This window comes from Haematobia irritans, chromosome 1 (genome assembly GCF_050003625.1).
Source record: "Haematobia irritans isolate KBUSLIRL chromosome 1, ASM5000362v1, whole genome shotgun sequence".
Classification (NCBI taxonomy): domain Eukaryota; kingdom Metazoa; phylum Arthropoda; class Insecta; order Diptera; family Muscidae; genus Haematobia; species Haematobia irritans.
In genome coordinates this window covers 133221992-133245588 of record NC_134397.1, presented here as the reverse complement: position 1 = coordinate 133245588, position 23597 = coordinate 133221992, and the positions used below count along the sequence as shown (strand labels likewise).

General features: G+C 34.2%; 1 protein-coding gene and 1 long non-coding RNA gene across 6 annotated transcripts in view; one reads left to right on the top strand and one right to left on the bottom strand.

The window, feature by feature from the left end:
- Window positions 1-23597, bottom strand: part of LOC142221838 (uncharacterized) — a 236209-nt gene that overhangs the window by 6215 nt on the left and 206397 nt on the right. For 2 of the 4 annotated variants that reach the window (XR_012718217.1, XR_012718214.1), the window contains exons 1-3: window positions 6037-6161; window positions 4542-5961; window positions 4230-4487 (exon numbers count right to left, since the gene is read on the bottom strand). This is a non-coding gene — a long non-coding RNA (uncharacterized LOC142221838). Of the gene's footprint in view, window positions 1-4229; window positions 4488-4541; window positions 5962-6031; window positions 6162-23597 lie in introns of those variants that run through there. The other 2 variants (XR_012718216.1, XR_012718215.1) reach the window with 2 other exon arrangements.
- On the top strand, window positions 10010-22164 carry LOC142221837 (uncharacterized). 2 transcript variants are annotated; one of them, XM_075291668.1, is made up of 4 exons: window positions 10010-10381; window positions 10445-11254; window positions 11312-11692; window positions 21732-22164. In XM_075291668.1, the coding sequence occupies exons 1-4, from the start codon at window positions 10303-10305 to the stop codon at window positions 21752-21754; spliced, it is 1293 nt and encodes a 430-aa protein (XP_075147783.1). In that variant the 5' UTR covers window positions 10010-10302; the 3' UTR covers window positions 21755-22164. The 2 variants fall into 2 exon arrangements, with proteins under 2 accessions (XP_075147783.1, XP_075147782.1); XM_075291667.1 differs by having other exon boundaries at window positions 10445-11692.

Here is a 23597-nt window from a genome sequence, read left to right as displayed (position 1 = left end):
CGCAGCCAACGATAGGAAACGAGGTAGTTACCGAACGCCCCTTTCAAAAATTGTATATTGATTTCCTGGGAAAATACCCACGATCGAAAAGTGGAAATTGTTTCATTTTCATCGTAGTAGATCATTTCAGTAAATTCACATTTTTGAAGGCAATGCGTGAGGCAACGGCAATAAATGTGGTAAAATTTATGATTGAAGACATTTTTCGGAAGTTTGGGGTACCCGAGACCATACATAGTGACAACGGCGCTCAGTTTATCTCGAAAGCGTTTAAGGACATGATTGAAACATATGGAATTAACCATATCCAAACGGCTCCCTACTCTCCTCAATCAAATGCGTCAGAACGCGTAAACCAATCCGTGTTAGCTGCCATAAGAGCTTACTTGGAAAATGATCATCGGGAGTGGGATCTATACTTGACGGAGATAGAGTGTGCACTTAGGACGTCGGTTCATAGTGCAACTGGAGTAACTCCATTCTTTGCACTGTTTGGCTACAATATGTATACCCACGGGACAGACTATAAACTTGCTCAGAAACTGCATTCGATGACCGATCATGAGATAACACAATTAAACAGGAAAGATAAATTGGAAATCATTCGTGAGAAGATAAAGACGAACATGCATAATGCTTTCGAACAAAGCGCTAAAAGATATAACGCAAGGGCACGAGTTGTTACCTTTACACCCGGACAAGAAGTATACAAGAGGAACTATGTATTGAGTGACTTCGGAAAAAACTTCAATGCAAAGTTCGCACGCAAATTCATAAAATGCAGAATTGTAAAACCAATCGGCAATAATATGTATGCTCTAGAGGATATGAGGGGGAAAGCAATTGGCACATGTCACGCTAAAGACTTAAAAAGATAACTTCGGTACATTGGACCTGAGAATCGGGTTACTGGAAAAATTGCATTAGTTATTTTTTTTTATTTTGAAAGGAAACCCACGTACAAAAAGAAAAATATACACACATATCTATTCTCTGCCACAAAAACCAGGGAGTTACACTAAAAAAAATATAGCAAGAAAAATTCATACGAGTTTTCTTTAGGTTACATTTATGGATTTTGCAATTTTTATATCATTTTGTTTTGTCGTTCAACGTGAAGATCACCATTCCGTTTACCAAGTTGTCTGATTGCAAGATTGCCAACTGAATAATGATGAGTGAAAAAGCCGCATAAAAATCTCATTGAATCACAAATGACGACAATAGCAATGACAGGAAAAGTGTTTTGTTTTGTTGAATGGAAAATTTTAGTCGTATGAAATTAAAATGTTAAAGCAGCAATGACTCAAGTGCATAGTTGGGAAATAGAATAGTGAGAATTTAGGACGGAAATTAAGCTCTGGAGACTACACTTTAAAGGAATTATAGTAAAATTTTGGCATTTACATTAGACACTAAAGGTCAAGGAAACAATAGATCTTTATCTAGATAACTAGTAACCAGATAGGTAACCATTACAGAATTTCAGGAATTATTTTTTTTTTAAACGTTGTCCAACCCGGGGGAATGGTTAGCATTCTAGCCTAACATACAAATCCCTGTTTCCATCAAACACAAAAACAAGATTTTCGGCGGCGGTTTAGTGTTCGTCGTAATGCTATTGATTTCAAAGTGAACTGAATATTCTACGTTAGGTCAGGTGGCAGCCCGATGTATCAGGTTCACTTAAACTATTCATTCCGTTGGATACCACATTGATGAACTTCTCCCTGATCACTGAGTTCTGCCCGATTCATTTACTGAGAGAAAGAAGAAAATTTTCGATAAAGTTTTCTATAATTTAACGTTTTTGCAGGAATTTCTATAGAAATAAAATGTTTACAAAATTTTCTTCAGAAATCAAATGTTAAAAAACTTTTTTTTTATATAGAAATGAAATTTGACAAAATGTGCAATAGGAATAGAATTTTGACAAAAATTTCTCTACGAATAAAAATGCTACAAACTTTTTTTTTAATAAAAGTAAAAGTTTTCTATAGAATTAAAGTTTTGACAATTTTTATTATAGGAATATAACTTAGAAAAAGATGACCATAGTAATAAAATTGTGACAAAATTTTCTATAAAAATATAAATTTGGAAACCAACCAACCAACAAAGTAAAACTTGTATTTTCAGAAGAAAGTCTGATGAAAAGGGTATAGCCGTCACTGTTTGTTGAAATAGCAAATATTTTCTTTTTTTTAAGCTCGATTAAAACTAAAACATGTTTTGCATGAAATAAAAATGTTAACTGGAGAGCTATCCAAAGATAATTAAAATGAAAGTTATGAAGATCTATATGTTTGACCGGAAATGTGGATATTTATCGAATTGAGGCATAACAGCAAACAAAATGGTTGCTGATCGTATTTATGAACTTATGTATATTACATTGCAAAATATTCCAGAAACTATATTTGGTTCTTAAAAATGCTTTGGGGAAAATTTTATAATCCAAAAAATTTATAAATTATGGTTCATTAGGTCCTGAATTTCAAAAATATAATAGCAGACATCGACTGCTGTTTTTAGCAGACTTATTTCTATGAGCGGAGGGTATTGTAATTGAATCAGAAGAATTTCCGTTTAGGGAGGATGAAATGTTAAGTGCATTCAGGGCCATCGTTAACAACTTTGACGGACGATCAGGCGAAATGTCTATTTGGTACGATTCACCAGAGTATCCTCAATTAGGATTTCAATTAAATTTCCAAAGTTTTAGAAATGTTCATGAAAGTTTTCAGGAGTAATTGAATTATAATTGATTCAATGAATTTACTTGAAACAGTAGAATCAATCACAAAAAATTAGATATTAACTGTTAGGTGATTGAAGGCATTTCATTTGGGAATAAATTGGATCAATAAGTTTCGAGATTGTGCCAAAAAATTATTTTGGTTTTGTGTGAATGTAACCACCTCACCGAGGAATGTAAATGGGTACATTAGGGGAAAGTTTCAGTCGAGCAAGAATACTGAACAAGAGTTCTGAAACGTTTGGCAATCCTGTACCTATGTTCTGTATTGTTAGGAGAATTCCTCGCATCGAGAAAAGAAAAATTCTAAACAAATTAAAGACAAAACAAAGCAAGACAAAGACCTTTTGGCCTTTGGAAAACACGATCCAAAAAGGGTTGCGAAAAAATTGAGCCATTGGCTGGTTATTTTAAGACGTGCAAATAGCAAAGGAACCTTTTTGTTCAGCCAAAGGAATTTTTCCATAAGAAAATTGTATAGCCATAAAAAAAAAATATTATGTATTTTTAGGAATTCCTATGAAAACAAAGACATTTGTTTTCACATCTTCAAATGTCCAGGTTATTGAAACCGTGATTTTATTTACGTTATGTTTAGATTTTTATTGGGTTTTTTCTATGTAAAGCCATAACTGTTAAACAATAACAAAATCAATATCGTTCGAAAATTCATTGTTAACATTTTCCCCGTTTTTACGATCTTAAAATTTCATTCGATTTTCGATATGGAATTGTATGAATTTCGTTAGCGAGATTATTTGAAATAACTTGATTTTAATCTACCAATACCAATGACATGGCAATAATCAAAGAAAAGTCGCCGAAAATGTTGATAATCGTAAAAAGAGACTAAGCTGCATGTAAATGTTAATATTATGGACCCAAATGGCTGTAAAATATGGCTCTGGTGGTAATCCCTGTTAACAAACAAACGATAAAAAAAGAAATTATAAATTTTTGGGTTGCATATCAAATATCCAATATCATTTACTCCCCTCATAAGCCTATGAAAATGTAAAAATTTTTTTTTGATTTTTGTTTTTTTTTATGGCTTGTTATAGTATCCTAATACAAGATATGTTAACCACAAATCTTTGAAATTACGAAATTTTGTTTACATTGCAATTGTTTTCGTTTTATTTTTGACATACTATGTGAGTAAATTGTTAATGTGAAAATTACAGAACATAGGTACTGGCTTTCCACAACTATGGTGTACTGGCAAAAATTCAAATGCACTACCGGGGATGGTATTCGGTTAAGTCAATTGGCGTAAAAAGAGAGGAAAGAAGATTTCCAGTGATTTGTGTATTGAACGACATACAAGTACACATCTTGTTTACGATGTTAGTAAGGCAACAAGTAGACGACACAAACAAGGGGGTGATCATACGGGGTGTTTTTTTTATTGAACACAAGCATATAAACATACATGACAACACACGGACGTGATTACTGGGAATTGCCGTACCTGGGTGTTAATGTGGCAAAAAGGGCCGTAGTCATAAACTCATAGTTGGCTGACCATATGTTTGTTGTATACATCACCGTGGGTAGTGTATAGTATCAGGTGGCAGCATGGGATACGGTAGAGTTGACAATATTGCTGAGTTCTGTGGGTAGTGCCTACACTGCTAACGTAAGAGTAGATGACCATTTAGTTATGTTTTATTGAAGTGCACTGGCAACCCGGATAAAAGCGTTTTGCTTCTACGCACTGGCGAACACCCTATTGATGGGATATGGTTAGAAAAGGTTAGGAAAAAAATGCATATGGACTTACCAGGGTAGTTCATTTTGAGGAACTGTAATGCCCGGCATGAGACTGGACAGGGGTGGGAGTTCCCCACGTTCATATCTTACCTGCCCATCGATCACGTCGTCGATTCCTCGTCGTCCCCGATGTTTTGTTGCAGGTCATTGGCCAGCCGGTCCCTGGAGGATGGCTGAGACACCAATGAATGCTGAATTTGGTGCGACAATGAATTTGTTCAGCGAGGATATGCTTTGTTCCAAAGAAATTGATGGTTTGCCTGCAGTTCCAAATTGGCCAGCAATTTGTATGAGGCCAGGAAGTACGAGGCAATTTGCGGTGTAACGCGTGAGAACAATGTGGAGGGGAAAAAGATATTTCTTTTTGTCAAAAAGAAAATCTTTTCCTATTAGAGTGGTCTGTCTTGTATGGTAGGCAATGTGATCGTAATGGCGGATAGTGAAGTTGGTTGCAGTTTGCACGGTATCGATAACACTGGAAGTGTTCGGAAATTATATCGAAATACTGCAGGTACTGGGTAGAAGTTGGGACATGTGAAAAATATTTGAAATCGACATGTTTTCAAACGTTGGCAGGTAAATGAATATTCAAGCCAAGAAGGTGATGGTGATGGCTCATAAAGTTGTTTTGGATATAGATATCAATGGATATGGGGTATTTAGGAAAAATATTCAAGAGGTCTGCTGGGTAGTAAATGCAGTGAGAATGATTGCGTATTATAATGGACAAACGGACAGGGGTGTCCGTTAATTTGAAATAATCTTGATGATTCACGGTAGACAATATCAACCCTGGTGGAGAAAATGCCTAGGACAGACATTTGCTTTTGGGAAAAAAGGAAAATATGGCCGAAAGAAAATGGGAAAAATGGTCGATCGTGGAAAGTTGGCGTCTGGTGAGAGGGGGTATATAAACCAATGGCAAGAGATGAAGTAGCCATTGCTGAGCGGACAGTGACAGTGGTAAATCGATTGAATTGAAACAGAAGAATTGAAATAAAAGAAACAGCATAATTTTGTTAATAGAAGTGGCATGAATGTGTTTATATTAACTTGTACTATACTAATATTGAATAATAAATATAATATTGCCATAATAAAGTGAGTAAAACTTAGTCCTCTGGATGCATTAGAGTAGCTTGTTGAATTTCTGTGTATGTTTTTTTTTTTGTGTGAATAGAAACAACACCTGCAATTGTGACGTTCACACTGGCCTTCGTTGCTGTACAGAGGGCCGGTGGCAGTTTTTGGTTTTGGCGGATTGAGTCTCTGGTATCGGCAAAAAGCTCCATAGACATAATTTCCCGATTATTGGACGGACACTACGCAAGCGTGATCATATCATTCCTGGCCAAGTAAGCTGATGTTTGACCGTGGTGGGATTTGAATGAAGATCCATATAAATTGAATTACTGCCACCGTACGGAAAGCTGGAAAGAAGAAGAAACAAGATATTACTTTATTAAAAGCCTGACTGCGTAAAACAGGTAAAGAAAGTACCTTACCAATTTGTGTGTGTCCGTTTATATGCTGTAATCGTTGTTCCGCAAACAAATTTTCACCTGAAATACGTATAAAAAAAAATAAGGATAAATAATAACCAGGAAATATATATGATATAGTATAACAAAAAAAGAAGGCATAACAAAATTTAGAAGAAAATCTTTGTAGCAGTAGAGATAGGAATATAGTGATTAGTACATAAGTAAAGTTAGGATTTGACTATTTGATTGTAAGGGGAATAATATCTTGGTGTTTTATTGAAATAAAGGCTTAGGGAATCAATTAGATTTCGTAGTCCCTGTTCGTTTTGTTTGGCGTTATTACTGCTGGAAGTAAGAAGTGCAGAAAAGTCTGTTAAGAGAGCTCTTTTAATAGGAAAGTAGAGTAAAATATTAGCGCGGATATTTGCGCTGTGAGCAAGGGCTTTAGGAATCGTGTTGTTTGTCCTAAATAGTGAGCCAGAAACTTAGTGTTAGAAAGATATTGTTCTTCACTTGTTTTTTTTATTGTTAATTGGTTTTGTAAGTTTTTGAAATTGTAATATTAGGATAAGGAGCATAAAGCGAGTTAGGATTAGTACCATTATCTGTTCTTTAAAGAAACAATAAATTTAGTATGTTGTAATTTATGAAACGAAACAATATGTGTTGGTAATTAACAAATAAGGGGGCAAAGGAATGAGGTAAGTGTGTGAGTTCGGTGTGTGGTATTCGGGGGTCCAATAATCGTGGCGAGGGCAGTTTTGGACCTAGGTTGGGCGGGCGAGCGAGGGGCTCGACATCAAGGCCTCTATATCGGTGTTTTCCCCAGTGTCAGTAAATTTTGTCTTCGTAATTCCCTCTTTTCAATGTTTGTGCTGTGTGTTCAATGTTGGCGGGTTGAGGACTTCGCCCAAAGAGACCGCCATAGCTAGTCGGACGGCCATATTGAACTTTAGAATAAACACGCACATAACAATAGTGGTATAAATGTTATATTTTTAAGAATTTGTAAATGTTTAATCAAATTAATAAATATCTAAACAAACGTGTTTTACTCGACCACAATGATTCTTTTACAACTATCTTAAAATGCACTTTTTCTGATTGTTTGGAGGGTCCCTTATTGGCGTCGTTCTAAATTGATCTATAAAGGCACCTAATAATTGCACTCATGCGAAACCTTTTTGTAGTAACTTTTGCGTGGTACAACTTCTCAATAGTGACGGCGCTTTTCCGACGAGTTTTTGATATCGTATACGATTGTTTTCGACGTGGTGGAGATTCTCAGAAGTGTCGTCAAATTCCAAAAATGTTGGCAGGGAATATGCCTTGGGCAAATATATTAACCTTCCGGAGATGTGAAAACATCAAAGCCTACTAATAAAAGCCGGAGTACACTTACCAGGTAGAACCAATATTAGAAAAAAATGCGCACTTTTTTGCATTTTGCCAGCAAAATGTACTTTTTAGGTTCTTTTCTATATGACATCTAAAAATCGTCGGAAAAGCGCCGTCACTATTGAGAAGTTATACCACGCCAAGTCACTATGAAAAAGTATCGCATGAGTGCAATTATTAAGTGCCTTTTTTAAGCGCATTACAGACTATAATTTATTCCGGACGACAGTGCTCGCTGAGTGTTTATGGGATCGATAACACATTTACCGATTATTTAGTCATCGCCGACAAGTCGTATCGATCCGACACACTGTAATAGCTCATTCACATTAGGCTCGAAATCTACTAAAAGTGGATTTTAAATCCCATTTTTATAAGGCAACTGACAGTTGAAATCTAGTTAAGGTATGTGTAATGTGTATGAGGTTTAATGCGCATTACAGACTATCAGTTATTCCGGACGGAATGTCGGTGTTTGTAATGAATCTTACAGTGTGTCGGATCGATACGACTTGTCGGCGATGACTAAATAATCGGTAAATGTGTTATCGATCCCATAAACATGCAGCAGTATCGATTATGCCTTCGGACTTAACTTATAATGTGCATAATATATGGGATATGTTCGACACGAGCACTGTCGTCCGGAATAACTGATAGTCTGTAAAGCGCATTAAGATTCTTTACAAACACCGACATTCCGTCCGGAATAACTGATATCTGTAAAGCGCATTAATACATTTAGAACGACGCCAATAAGAGCCCCTTCACAATCAGAGAAAGTGCATTTTAAGATAGTTGTAAAAGAATCATTGTGGTTTAGATATTTATTGATTTTATTTAGATGTTTATTAATTTTATTAAACATTTATAAATTAAAACAACATTCTCATAAATATAACATTTATACGACTTTCCCATTTAACACATTTTTATGCATTAATAAAAGATTGATGTTGAGTTACAAGTTGCAAGTTATGCGCTTTACAGACTATCAGTTATTCCGGACGACAGTGCTCGTGTCGAACATATACCATATATTGTGCACATTATAAGTTAAGTCCGAAGGCATAATCGATACTGCTGCATGTTTATGGGATCGATGACACATTTACCGATTATTTAGTCATCGCCGACAAGTCGTATCGATCCGACACACTATAAGATTCTTTACAAACACCGACATTCCGGACGACAGTGCTCGTGTCGAACATATCGCACATATTGTGCACATTATAAGTTAAGTCCGAAGGCGTAATCGATACTGCTGCATGTTTATGGGATCGATAACACATTTACCGATTATTTAGTCATCGCCGACAAGTCGTATCGATCCGACACACTGTAAAATTCTTTACAAACACCGACAGTCCGTCCGGAATAACTGATAGTCTGTAATGCGCTTTACAGAATATCAGTTATTCCGGACGACAGTGCTCATGTCGAACATATCCCATATATTGTGCACAGTATAAGTTAAGTCCGAAGGCATAATCAATACTGCTGCATGTTTATGGGATCGATAACACATTTACCGATTATTTAATCATCGCCGACAAGTCGTATCGATCCGACACACTGTAAGATTCTTTACAAACACCGACATTCCGTCCGGAATAACTGATAGTCTGTAAAGCGCATAAAGCGCATTAAGGCCGGTATGCACCTCTAGCGAAAAATTTCATTCCCATAAGAAATGCATTCAATTTCGTAAGCTGGTACGCACCTCTAATGAAAATAACAGGGTTGTCAAAAGCATATTTTGGCAGCAAACATTTAATTTATTACAATCATTGTGTGCGTAAACGTTTTAAAAGGTCTGTAAATAATAAACAATTTATTTGAGGAATATTTGGAACATATATTAACAATTTTTAAAAGCGATTAGCTGGTTTAAAATTTGTGTACACATCCCTGTTTTATGTTGTAGACTTAAATAAATTTTTGCTACCGAAAATTTCGCTAGAGGTGCATACCGGCCTTTAGTGTTGTGGTGAAAAAACTGAACATAGTACTCACCTTAAGGGGGGTTTACATTATAAAACTAACGTTGTTTTGAGGAAAATTTGTGTTTTGAGCTTGATTTTTTGTATGGGGAAAACGACTCGTTTTGAAATGCTCATAAAGGGAAAACATTTCAAACATGCTTGGTGAGAACGCCGCATAAAATCACATTAGACATCATGTTTATTGGCGTCGTTCTAAATTTATCTAAAAAGGCACCTAATAATTGGACTCATGCGATTCTTTCTTGTAATAACTTGCCGTGGTACAATTTCTCAATAGTGAGGGAACTTTTGCGACGACTTTTGGATGTCGTATACGACTGTGGGGTTTCTCAGAAGTGACGTCAAATTCAATAAATGGTGGCAGGGGCGATGAGGATGAAATGAAACTTTGAAATGCTGGCAGGGATGATGCTACAATGCATATGGCAGTGATTTAATTGCAACCAACTTTTTTCGGGTTTAAAGTACAAAATCCTTCATTGTGAATGGGGCAAAAGTCGAGCGTCACTTATCCTGTTTGTGTTTAAATGCCCATTAACCGCTCACATATACCGCCTTTATGATGTAATCGGCTTTGGGGTTTGTGTTTGACATGTGCCCATTGTTTGTTTCCCGCATTTGTTTGGAAAATTGTTTTCAAGTAATTATCATTATATTCTGTTAAATAGACCTCCATTAATGTATTAAACAAACAATGACTATCAAATGAATTAAAAGTTTAATGGTTATGGTTTATTACCAATATTTTGCCACCAACTTTCTCAGTGAGCCGACGATATAAAAGGAATTAACTTGTTGAAGACAAAACATTTTATTTCCCAGAATATCATAGCCGCACAATAAAAGCATTAATAAAAGTGATATATAAAACTCTACAGTAATGGATACTAATACCCCAAAAATGCAAAGAAAGTCTTCATTGTCTTTGACTACGCGCTTGAATAAAAAGCGACATAGTGGTAAGGATATTTACTCCATATTGTAAACTACAGATTTAATGACATTAAAAACTTCTAAAACAGCATCCCCACAGAATGTTATTAAAACTACAGCCTCAAATAATCGTGATTCCAATATTATAATGGAAGTACCCAGATCACCTTCTGTGTTATCGGTATGTTCGGATGGCGGCATCGAATGCTGTACACCACCACATAAGAAAAATGGAATGTATGTGGATGATTGTGGTGACTATTCGCCTAAGATATTTGACAGCAGCTTTTCTCCGTCTTGTTTGCTATCACAGACATTAGCCATTGATAGTCCTGAGGTAGGTTGGAAATGGAGTCGCTATTCTGCTGGCTCAAAGGAAGAAGTTACAACGAGAACTCCAGACTCTGCTTATGCAGCAGATAGTAGTTTTACGTCTGCTGGTTCCAGTAGTACCGAGGTAACAAGTGCACGAACTCGCATCGACACGTATCAGCAACGAATGGCATACGATGCCTTAAGAGAACAGCAAATGAGGAAAGTTGAAAAGTCTCGGGCCGACCAAAAACTGAAGCTAAGATGTGCTAGGCTACAGGAACAATTGAAAGGCGCTGGAACGCAAAAATCGGGATCTATTTTAAACAATAGCTGTGAAAAAAATGAAGTAGCATTATCGAGTACCTTAACAGCATCAGATATTGAGATGTCAACATGCTCAAATACTGCATCGACAGTGAAAGTGCCATCTCCAACGGACACTACCGGCAAGGCATCAAAAACTCTTAATGACTTCTTCAATGACTCGGATGAAGACTGTTTTTTGCTAGCCGCTACACAAGAAATCGAATCAAAACTAAATGTTCAAAAAGATCCACCAATGGAAAAATCCAGCTCTACAAAGGGTTCGAACAATTCTTTTTTAAACAGTGATAAAACCTCTACATACTCGTCTCCCATAGTAAGGAAAGCATCACCACCACCCACTTCCGCATCCACTTCATCGAAGAAAGAGAAACGTTCCTCTTTCTATATGAAATTCCTCGAAGATGACTGTCCCGATGATTGGTTTGTATCTTTGGATGAGGTTATTGCACAAGCAACTCAGACGAAAAAACCTCGAACCTCATTCCAACGCTACAAGTCATTGCCTGTGAACAATAATGATGTTGTAAATGAAAACAATACCTCCAAGACCAAAACTTCCAATAGTGATTCAATATTAAATGAAAGTACCCATAACGATTCACTTGTTGATAGTTTAGATACATCGGCGTCATTGATACGTTCCAAAATTAAACGTCATTCCAGTAGTCATGCCTTAAGCCCTTCTAATGGAAACAGTAAGTAGAACCATCTTTCAATATTATTGACATTATTTGTAATACTTTCTATATTTTGTGTATAACTTCAAGTTTACGATTTCCAATTTGGTATGGGGTACACTAACTTTGTCATTCTATATAGATAGGATTTTTGGGATTGAACGGAAATGAAAAATTCGACTAAAAAATATTCGTGAGTCGCCATTATGCTGGACCAGAACATCCATTATGCTGGACCAGAACATCTGAAGCACTAACAAAATGTTTGGTCCCGCCAGATGTTGAAGAATCGGAAGTGAGTTGAGTAGCTATCAACACTCCTCAATGTGTATTTCGATCGATATGATAAACTATAAAATAACTAAACTGGGGACATCACTCCCTCTTGGAAACTCTTCGCTTGGTTTTATGTGCCTGTAACTTCTAATGCCTACAAAAAAAAAAAAAAAAAAAAAAAAAATCACGAAAATTTTTCCAATTAAAGTCTTAATTCAGTTTTAAAAAATATTCAATTAAACATTTAATTAATTCATCAAAATTTTTAATTGAAACAAATATCAATCACAAAAATTAATAGTATCAATTAATTTTTCAATTGATACCATCATTTCAGTGATTGAAGACATTTCAATAAAAAAATTAATTGGATCAATTAATTACGTGATTGAATCAGTTAAAAAACAAGTAAGAAAAGTCTTAAGTCGGGCGGGGCCGAGCTATATCTAAATCTGAACCGATTTCAACCAAATTTGGCACGCATAGCTACAATGCTAAGTCTACTCCCTGTGCAAAGTTTCACTAAATCGGAGTTAAAAATTGGCCTCTGTGGTCATATGAGTGTAAATCGGGCGAATGCTATATATGGGAGATATATCTAAATCTTACCCGATTTCAACAAAATTTGCCACGCACAGCTACAATGCTAATTCTACTCCATGTGTAAAATTTCAACTAAATCGGAGTAAAAGATTGGCCACTGTAGCCATATGAGTGTAAATCGGGCGAACGATATATATGGGAGCTATATATAAATCTGAACCGATTTCAATAAAATTTGGCACACTTGACTACACTACTAATTGTACTCCTAGTTCAAAATTTCAACCAAATTGGGGTAAAACTCTGGCTTCTGGGAACGTATAAGTCCATATCGGGCGAATGCTATATATGGGAGCTATATCTAAATCTGAACCGATTTCAATAAAATTTGGCACACTTGACTATAGTACTAATTGTTGTTCTTGTGCAAAATTTTAAGCAAATTAGGGTAAAACTCTGGCTTCTGGGAACATATAAGTCCATATCGGGCGAAATATATATATATATATGGGAGCTATATCTAAATCTGAACCGATTTCTTCCGAAATCAATAGGGTTCTATTCTGAGCCAAAACACATACTTGTGCCAAATTTGAAGTCGATTGGACTAAAACTGCGACCTACAAAAAAGTGTTCACGGACAGACGGGCATGGCTATATCGACTCAGGCGTCCACCCTGAGCATTGTTGCCAAAGACACTATGTGTCTAACTCGTCTCCTTCTGGGTGTTGCAAACATATGCACTAACTTATAATACCCTGTTCCACAGTGTGGCGCAGGGTATAAGAATTGTGTGTATAAATAAGTCAAGGCCGGACTTTTCGTCCTCATCGGTAGATATATAAGAGCGAATTTTCTATAAAAATAAAATTTTGACATAATTTTCTATAGTAATAAAATTTTGACATAATTTTCTATGGAAATAAAATTTTTTATATAAATAACATTTTGACAAAATTTCATCTAGAAATAAAATTTTTTCAAATATTCTATAGAAATAAAATTGTGATAAAATTTTCTATAGGAATAAAATTGTGATATAATTTTCTATAGAAATAAAATTATGACAAAATTTTCTATAGAAATAAAATTTTGACAAAATTCAATTTCTTTTATTTTCTTAAATTTTCGTGGTATTTCATACGGTCCATTGTGAGTAAGTTCTCCCGTTTTGTAGACTACATGTAAAATTCGACTCATTTACAATTCAATTGATATTTATTCACCCAAAAAAATTGTCGATAGTAGGAGGGATCATTCATTCATTCGAAGAAAAATATTTTATAACTAATAACAAAGTTGCCCGTGTAAAAATTGGTGGATCTGACCAGATATTATTAGATCTGCCGCCATATCTGATTAGATACGGTAGTATATCTAGGCAGATATGGTCAGATCCGAAAAATGGTAATATCTGATCAGATCTAATTCTAAAGGAGTTAGATCTGACCAGATCTCAAATTTGGCCCACATCTAATTATATCTAATCTGATATAATTAGATGTTAATATATCTAATTATATATAATTTTATCACTTCCCCGTTACATATAATATTACCCTCCCGTGTAAAAATTGGGGGATCTGATTTGATATGGTTAGATCTGAGCCAAGATATGGTCAGATCTGAGCAGATCCGAAAAATGGTTATATCTGGTCAGATCTAAATACTATGAAATTGGATCTGATCAGATCTCAAAAATGAGACACATCTAATCAGATCTAATTTGATATAATTGTATATTATTTGATACAATTGTATCTTTCGAGATCTTTCAACACATAAAAGCCCATAATTTGTATATAAAATGAGATCAATTGTTTTATTTAATAATACAGACAAAAAGTATGTGCATAATAAATATGTTTAATTTAAATTGATCCATCAAAGCTATTTAAGAGTATTGACAGTTGAGTTAGAGTGTTGTCCAAGGGTTTTTTCGTTTGTTTCTTCTGCTTTGGACTTAGACACGCGACTAAAGTATTACAGCGTTAAGGAAATCTGCAATGAAATTAAGTAAAAAAACAATTATTAAACAAATATAGGAATAAACAAATATGGGAATATATTGAACTATGTAAGCAAGTATTAGTATTGTTTTGGATCATTCTTCTTTAAGTTGCAATAAAAATTGCCATATAATTTTATGTTGCTTTTAATACTCACATTTAAAGTGTATTCGGGATTAGGTTAGGTATAGCGATAGGCTGTTATTTTAGGCTCATACATACTATTCAGACCATCATGACATCACAGTGATCAACATCTCACTTATCACTGACTGCTGCTCGATTCAATAATTAGCTCAATAACATGCGACCTCCTTGCTATAATCGAGTCCTATCGGCATTTCACGTTGCGCTGAAACAACTTAGAGAATCTTTGAAGCAGAAATGTCACCAACATTACTGCGAGGAGATAATCCACCGCCGAAATAATTTTTGGTGTTGGTCGGAACTGGGATTGAACCCGTGACCTTTTGAATGCAAGGCGGGCATGTTAACCAGTACATCACTGAGGTTTCCTTTTTTTCCAAATCTAGAAAATAGTAAAACAATATGAAAATGACTACTAAGGAAATAACAAATACAATCTACTTACCTACATAAACTCCGCAATAAAGGAAACGATATACACTTTATCAAAGGAACACATTTAAAACTATTATATTAAATTTCTTAATTTTCTCAGCTAGTCTGGCGTTAAATTTGTTTAGAAGTGATGCCCCTGACGGCGTTGACATTTGACATAATGGCATTGAGGTTTAGACGTGTATTTCAAAAATCTTTAACTTGTTCATGATTTTTTTTTATATTTTGGACCGTATTTAACCCCATATATAGTCAGATATGATGTTATATCTACCATATCTTATTAGATATAGTGCTATATATGGTCCTATCCAAGCATATATTATTAGATATGCCAGATATAATTAGATATTATACTATATATGATGAGATCTGCAATTATATCTAACCAGATCTAGCACCATATATAGCATATATGTGCATACCTAATTATGTCTGAACCAATATCTGAACAGATCCAATTAGACCCAATTTGATATTATTAGATAGGATTGGATCCTCCAATTTTTACACGGGCTATTTAATAAAACGAATTATATAATATACTATATTAATAATGGTAAAACTGTATTATTTAAATTACTATTGAGATCGTACATTTTATGTATGTTAAGTAACTTAAGTTTTAGAATTCATTAAAACAAAAAAATGAAAAAGTTAAACAATAGTGGTCTATTTACTACTTTTGTCGTTTGATCTCGCCAAGACGTTGGGACATTGCCCTCTCGAGGTCTTTTTTCGATTGTGGCTCCCAATTCCGCTCTTTCGCAACCCGGAATGACAAATCTAAAGACAGAAAAAGATTTATCAGCTAATTTGAAATTTATAGATTTATAGAAGGGTATACTTACCAACAATAGCTTCTTTGGCCCTGTAATTTAGGGCAAAAACGGGTTCTAACTGTGTCTCCAAACCCTGTGCTCTTGGGGGTTGTTCAGTGAGGGTGGCTTTCTTAAGTACATTTCGTTTGAATACGCCTTCCAGCAACTTGCGAGCCACATGCGAAGCCTTGTGGGACGTCCCCAATGTCATGTTGTGAATTATGGCACGACAATATATGTTGTTCCCAATACATATTATCTCTAAAGAAACAAAAATAAAATTACTTAATTATTCATGGTTATGTTGAAATCATTTTATTCATTATTCCACAAAACATTTATATTTCTATCAAATCTTATCAACCTATGGATGGGAAGCATCCAGAGCATTGCAAAATATTTAATTTGGTCTAAATTCATTGTTTCAAAAAAAGTAAAAGTAGGTCCAACAAAACACTTTTGACAACTATTAGATTTGCTCTTGATACTTACCTTTTCATCAAAATTGCTGCCAAGAAGCTACTCCTCATCATCACTACATTGGACGGATTGCTCTACCGTAATTTCTGGTAAAGCCTGGCTTTGTTTTAGAGCTTCTAGTTGATCCTCAGTCTCCCTTATTTTCTTTTGCAGAACCTCAATTTCATTTTCCTGAAAGAAAAACCATTTATTTTTATATTTATATAGATAATAACAAAACACAAAACTTACCTCGTCACTGGACGTAGTTATACGTCTTTTTATGGTTTTTTTATTTGCATTTCATCAATATATAAAAATAGCAACAAAACAATAAACTTACCTTATCACAGCTTCTCTTACTCTTTTATCTTCCTCGAAAAATGAGAAGACATTAGATTTTTATATGAAATAAAAATATCAAACTCGCATTATCAAATATTTGATATATTTTTTCAAATTTAATAACAACAGGCGTTGCTAATGGTGATAGTTATGGGGTGACATTTTTGAAAACAAAAAGACAGTTGTGTCTGAAAGTTAAGCATTTTAGAAGACACTTCAAAATGATATTTAAAAGGGTTTTTTGAAACTGTCGCAATATATAAAGATTGTTGGTTATGGTCACCACTTGTTTTGATGTGCGACCAAACATACGTGCTTGTAACCAAGTATATCACGTTAATATTCTCGTAACAAACACATTATTTTTAAACACAAACATATACAAATATTTTTTTATCCGTGTTACAGAACTGGTTCATGATTTAATGCGATATATATATAATTAGATATGGAGCTATATATAGTATATATAATTAGATATGATGTCATATATGAAGATATACAATTAGATCTTACCAGATATGACTGATATAAATAGATATAACAACATATATAATTAGATCTTGAATCAGATCTAATCATATATTTATTTATTTATTTATTTATTTATTCATTAATTAGTAACACGTAAGCCTACAAGGCCAATAAATGCATTACATGGTAATAAACATAGCCCAAGATCTAACTTATATATAATGATAAAAATATAAAACTAAAAATTATATTATATTTAATATAGTCTTTTGATTTTTCTTTGGTTCCCCACCATAATTACCTCGAATAGTAAGTTTCATATTATTAATAGTACGTCCAGATTAGCAACATGTCATTTTCCCTATGTACATGCGTTCAACCTTGCAAAAAGTAATTATAAACCTTCAAACGAAACGCGTTGTTGGTATGTGAAAATATTCTGAGATCCACAGGTAACTGATTCCATAATCGAGCAACACGTACCAAGAATGACCTCTCAAACTTAGAGTTAAAAATTCTGGGTATTACTATCTGCGTATTACGACTAGACATCGAGAAATTAAACATCGTACGAACAAGAATAGGAACTCCACTCTTAACTACTTTATAAAAAAAGAGTAAATTTCTTAATCGAACGTAGTCATCAAAAGAAGTGCCTAGGAAACGCCCAATATACTCAGATATATGATCCCGTCGCCTCAGATTAAAGGCAAATCGCGCAACATCATTAACTATCCGCCGCAACTTCAACAGAACGTAATCAAACGTACCTGACACAACTTCAAGCCCATACAGAACATGTGGCATAAGGAGAACTCGGGCCAATCTAGTCTTCACCCATAAAGGGAGATATATATTTACAGAATAAAGCCTACGCAGAACAGAATAAACATTTCTTCTCACCATATTCACATGCGTCTCAAAACTAAGCCTGCTATCAATTACAATGCCTAGGCATTTGTGATACTCAACAAAATCAATCTTAGTTCCACCCACGAAAATATCTAAATCATGTCGACCTCCAAATCTTATAGCCTTAGTTTTACGAGGATTTAGAACCAATGAATTACGATCCGTCCACCGCGAAATACGATTCAGACAATTGTTAATATCCGCCTCTATAGCAGTTTTAGAGGTGATATCATAATGGAACGCAAGCATAACATCATCCACAAATAAAAACAATCTACAGGGTGCATCAAGCAAACATGATGAAAGATCATTGACATACAAAAGGAAAAGCAAGGGTCCCAAAACCGAGCCTTGGGGAACCCCTTTATTAACGTGGCGAATGCTCGAAGTCTTTCCATTCATAGAAACAAACTGAAACCTGCAACTCAAATATGACATGATAAGTTTACATGCTGAATAAGAAAAATTAAATTGATATCTAAGTTTCTCAATCAACGTGAAATGGTTAACAGAATTGAAGGCTTTCGTCAAGTCTAAAGAAACCAACACACCAGAACTCCCATGATTCAAATGGCCCCTAACATAATCAGTGAGATGTAGCACCAGTGCTGTAGCGCTATGACCCCCTCTAAAGCCAAACTGTCCATCAAAAATCCGTATAGAACTTTGCGCCAATATCTGTTCCTTCATGAGGTGCTCGCAAATCTTGGACAAAACAGGCAGTATAGAAATCGGTCGCAAGTCTTCGGGGCTATATACCACTCCACCTTTAGGTATAGGTACCACGCGGGCTGTCTTCCATGATGCAGGAAACTTTGACGTTGTCAAAATCCTATTTACCAAATGCAAGATTAAATCCGATATATAAGGAAATAAAATGCGTAAAAATTCAATGGACATGCCATCCACCCCAATAGATTTCGATTTCACCTTAGCCAAAGCAATAGCAATATCCTGAAAACCTACACATCTAAATGAAAACGAATTATCCGAATCCGTAAATAGACTGACATCAGTTAACCCATCAACACCTGAATCTGTCGAAGTTCCATCAACGAAATAATTATTCACAGCGTCAACATCACCATCATACAACATTTCATCCTCACCTAGACATCCCGAACCTCGCAGTACACGCCATAACCCATTGGAATCTAAACGAGCAAAATTTCTAGAAAAAAACTTCCACCTTTCTCTACGCATCACTGATTTCGCCTTGTTACGATATCTACAATAGATTTTCCATTTGTCACTACTGGGATCATGTTGAAAGGATCGAAATGCTAAATCCCGAAGAGACTTAGCATATACTATGTCATTTGATTTCATCCAGTCGTCACCTATGTATCGAATCCTTCTTCTAACAATCGGAACAAACATGAACAGATCACATATTAGTGATGAAATAATATCGCATTCACTGTCAGCATCCAAACCATCTAATGCATGTGGGTCAAAGTCATACAAGTAATGCAGTAGTCCGTCCCAGTCAATACCTTGGTAATCATAATACTCAACAAACTCTTCAACATGCCTAATACTAATATCAAATGACGCAAATAACATTGCGTGATCAGAAATTGACGGACATTGCAACTGATCAGAATAACGAACAGAGCAGTTACTGATCAACATAAGGTCAAGCAACGAAAAAGTACCATGGGCCAGATCGAAGTGCGTAGGCTTACAGTTGTGCAATACCGACAAATTAAGACGTGAACAAACTGTTCGTAACAAAATTGACTTAGAGGGATCAAACATATTGCAGTTAAAATCACCCACAACAATTAAACTTGAATAATTCATAAAAAGGTCATGATGTACCTCTTCAAATGTTTCCAGATCACAAGGAGGAGGCAAGTATACTACTCCAAATAAGAATTTGACATCACCAGAAGAAAATTCAAGAAAAAGTGACTCACACTTTCCTAGCAGGGACGATGTAAATACAACCTTGTACTTGAGTTTCCTAGATACATATATACAAACTCCCCCTCCTCTTGTATTCCTTCGATCGTTCCTCACTAGTTTGTACCCAGATATAGAGACAGCACGTGTCGGAACATCAAGTTTAAGCCAGGTCTCAGATATCGCAATAATATCCAAACCAGAATCCTTCAAAATACACTTAAGTTCATCAAGTTTCGTAGAGTGGGGGGAAGGCCTTATGCTCCTGCAATTCCAATGAGCTACATTCAAACTACCAAATTCGTAACACTGTAAATTCGATTTCAAATACGTATTGTTGCTAACCACCGGACCCATATTATAATTAAAAGACATCAAATGTAGCAAAAGTAATTATAGGGGGGAGCCAAGTAGAATCAAAGACAAAGTAACTCAAAATCATACACCTTAAATTCATATATTCCATACAATAATTCACAGCTGATCGTTATTCAAATACGAGATCAAAAATACTTCGCTTAAGGTAATAAAGTCAACAATATCTAGTTCATGATTAAAAGCCAGTGAAAAAAATAATTATAAATATGAGTATAAGTATACGGAAAAATAGAAGTATAATAAGATTGTGCATATACATGCCTACACTGAATAAAAAAGAACATTTTTATAACATAGACATATGGTTTACTAAGGTATAATCAATATTGAAAACTGAAAAAAATGTCTGTGTCAGTGTAGAACTAGTATAAGCACATCGAAAAAATAATTGGAATTTTAATCTACATATTTACAATCATTTTTGGGTCCCATTTGTTTCGCGAAGAAAAAGTTCACACTCAACAGCATCTCGAATTACTTCTTTTCCATCAGCTATACATAACATATCTCCGTAGATCTATTTATATATACAACCATATCTGAGCAGATATAATTATATATACTTTGATATTATTAGACATGATTAGATCTCTCAATTTTTACACGGGTGATCAAAAAAAAAAATTAAATTTGGTAGATTTGTTAGCGTGAATTCAATACATCGCTAGATATACTCAAAATTTTATCATTACCCCGAATATATGGTTATGTTAAAGTGGCAGCCCGATTAAGATTCAGGCTCACTTAGACTATTCAGTCCATTGTGATAAGGTTAGGTTAGGTTAAAGTACCCAGAATATATACTTTATGGGATCTGGGACCAATGTGTAACAAACGGAATGGCAAAGTTGGTGCACCCTCATCTTATGGTGGTGGTTATAAAAAAAAAACAATAAATATAATACTACAATATATTATCTTTAAATGAACCTACCCCTAATTTAAAGTTATATAAATTATAACTTAAAATTATTTTTTCTATATTATTTGGAGACTTATTATTACCATTTCTCTGTATTTATTTATTTATTCTTTTATTGTTATTCTTTATAAAAATCATTAAATATTTCAAACATATACAAAAGTTTTATTCAAATTACTAATGTTACTGTCATTTTCATGTAGCCAGTTAGCAAAAAGTAGTTAAGTTGCTAACTGGCATATGGAATATGTAAGTAAGATAGCAGACTAGCTAACGTATATATTTTTTTTCCATTTTAACAAAAATAATTACGAAAGTTAACCTAAGCTATCAATAAGCTATTCTTATGCGATAAAGCATTAACACATTCCATATCATTCTTCCTTAGTTATTCTAAAAAATGTTCTTTAATTTCTTCATTTTCCAGACCGTAGACGACAACATCAATAGATGAAGTAAGTAAATGGAATCCACAAAGAATCTTATATAGTATTAAAGGAGTACTGTGTTGAAGTCCAAATGAGACATTTTATTGAATTCGAAATAATATATGCTATGCTACTGTTATGAATAGATTTATTTATTATTATTATTATTTTTTTGTTAATAGTAATTAAGCTCTGTATGTCTTTGTAAGATATTTATGCATACTCTCCTTTAGTTTTTTTTTATTGTGACCCGCTTACTATTTTTTTAAAGTCTGTATTGCAAGAAAAATAATAGTAATAATTCAAATATATATACGAGCTGTAAGGAAATTGAGCCAAAAAGTGATAAAAAAGGATTTTATTGTGTTGGCCATAGGCAGGTCGTTAAGCAGATAATAAATCCATATTGAAGATTTTGATCAAAGCGAAAAAGTGGTATTCTTTCCAAATGTCTTATTCAAATTTTGGAATAGCTTATATTTCCAACCAATACCAATTTTCCAGTTGAATTTTAATTATGATGAATTCTTTCATACAGAGTATTCCGAATGACGTTATACAGGGTATTAAGAGACACTGGGTTATTGTAGGACTAAATTACTCGGAAAATATGACAGTTGAATATGTTTTGGCATATTGCAAAATTTTTGTAAGGTTTCGTGACATTAATTTAACCAACTTTAGTGAATATTGAGTGGAAAACGAGTAGCAAATGTTCAATATTTTCTACAGCTACCTAGTGGCTATTACAAAATATTAAAAACTCCAATGATGACTGAAGATACTTGAACATAACGAAATAGTGTTGTTCTACACTCATAGAAAAAAGTCTGATAAAAACAGCAGTCGATGTCTGTTGTTACAGTTTAGTACTTCAGGGTCTAGGGAACAATAAATAGGAAAATGTTTATGTTTTAAAATGTTAACCAAAGTATATTTAAGAATCAAGAATACTTTTTTGTATATTCCTGCACTCAAATATTCTAAACATTTCCTAAATGCGATCAGCAAACATTTTGTTTGCTGCTATGCTGAATATAAGACGTACTTTTTTGTGTTATAATAGCCCCTAGTTTAACTTTTCGTTTCGGCCAAACTAAAACATGCTTTAGTGCAATCGAGCTTAAAAAATAGCAGATAATGTTTGCTACTTCAGTAAACCATGACTGCTTTCCTTTATTCAGTAGACTTTTGTGCAATGTCTACTAAATAAAATTCTTTGGGTAAACCATGACTGCTTTCCTTTTTTCAGTAGACTCTTGTTCTGTGTCTACTAAAAGAAATCTTTGGGTGTAAAATTATATCTCATTTTCTAATATACGGCTTTCAAGAGAATTCTTGAGGTTATCGTTATTGATCGATTATAAAATTTCGTTGCGAGTAGTTAGTTTGGAAAGTCTAGTTATAAAAAGTACATTTTCCAAATAAAGTACATTTGTTTTTGGACGTTTGCAGTTGTCGGCATCTTTTATTTATTTATTTATTTAACTCATTTTACAACCAAGCCGAAATGGCCATATACGGTTACAGGGATACTCAAAATAAAGAATTACATTAAATTTACTTAAAAAAAATTATAAAAATAATTAGGACTACAATCAAGGACTGCAAAAACTTGACATATAATTACACCTTAATACTAAGTATATATCTTACTACTATATGTAGACTACGTTACAAAAACAATTTGATATATAAATATAAAAATTTAGGAATTGATTACTACTAATCTTTTGTCTCGGAAAGCTAAGTTCATAATTAAAATCAAATTTTCATTTTATTCAAATCTGTTGTGCACGATTTTTGCAAAATTTTAAGAAACGTTTCATTGATTTAATTTGGATAAGAGACTCGGTGTTTTGTTG

Coding starts and splice junctions, on each gene's coding strand:
- LOC142221837 (XM_075291667.1), top strand. CDS start 10,303: ATGGATACTAATACCCCAAAAATGCAAAGAAAGTCTTCATTGTCTTTG. Junction 10,382..10,444: donor GAATAAAAAGCGACATAGTG/GTAAGGATATTT, acceptor CTTCTAAAACAG/CATCCCCACAGAATGTTATT. Junction 11,693..21,731: donor AAGCCCTTCTAATGGAAACA/GTAAGTAGAACC, acceptor TTCATTTTCCAG/ACCGTAGACGACAACATCAA.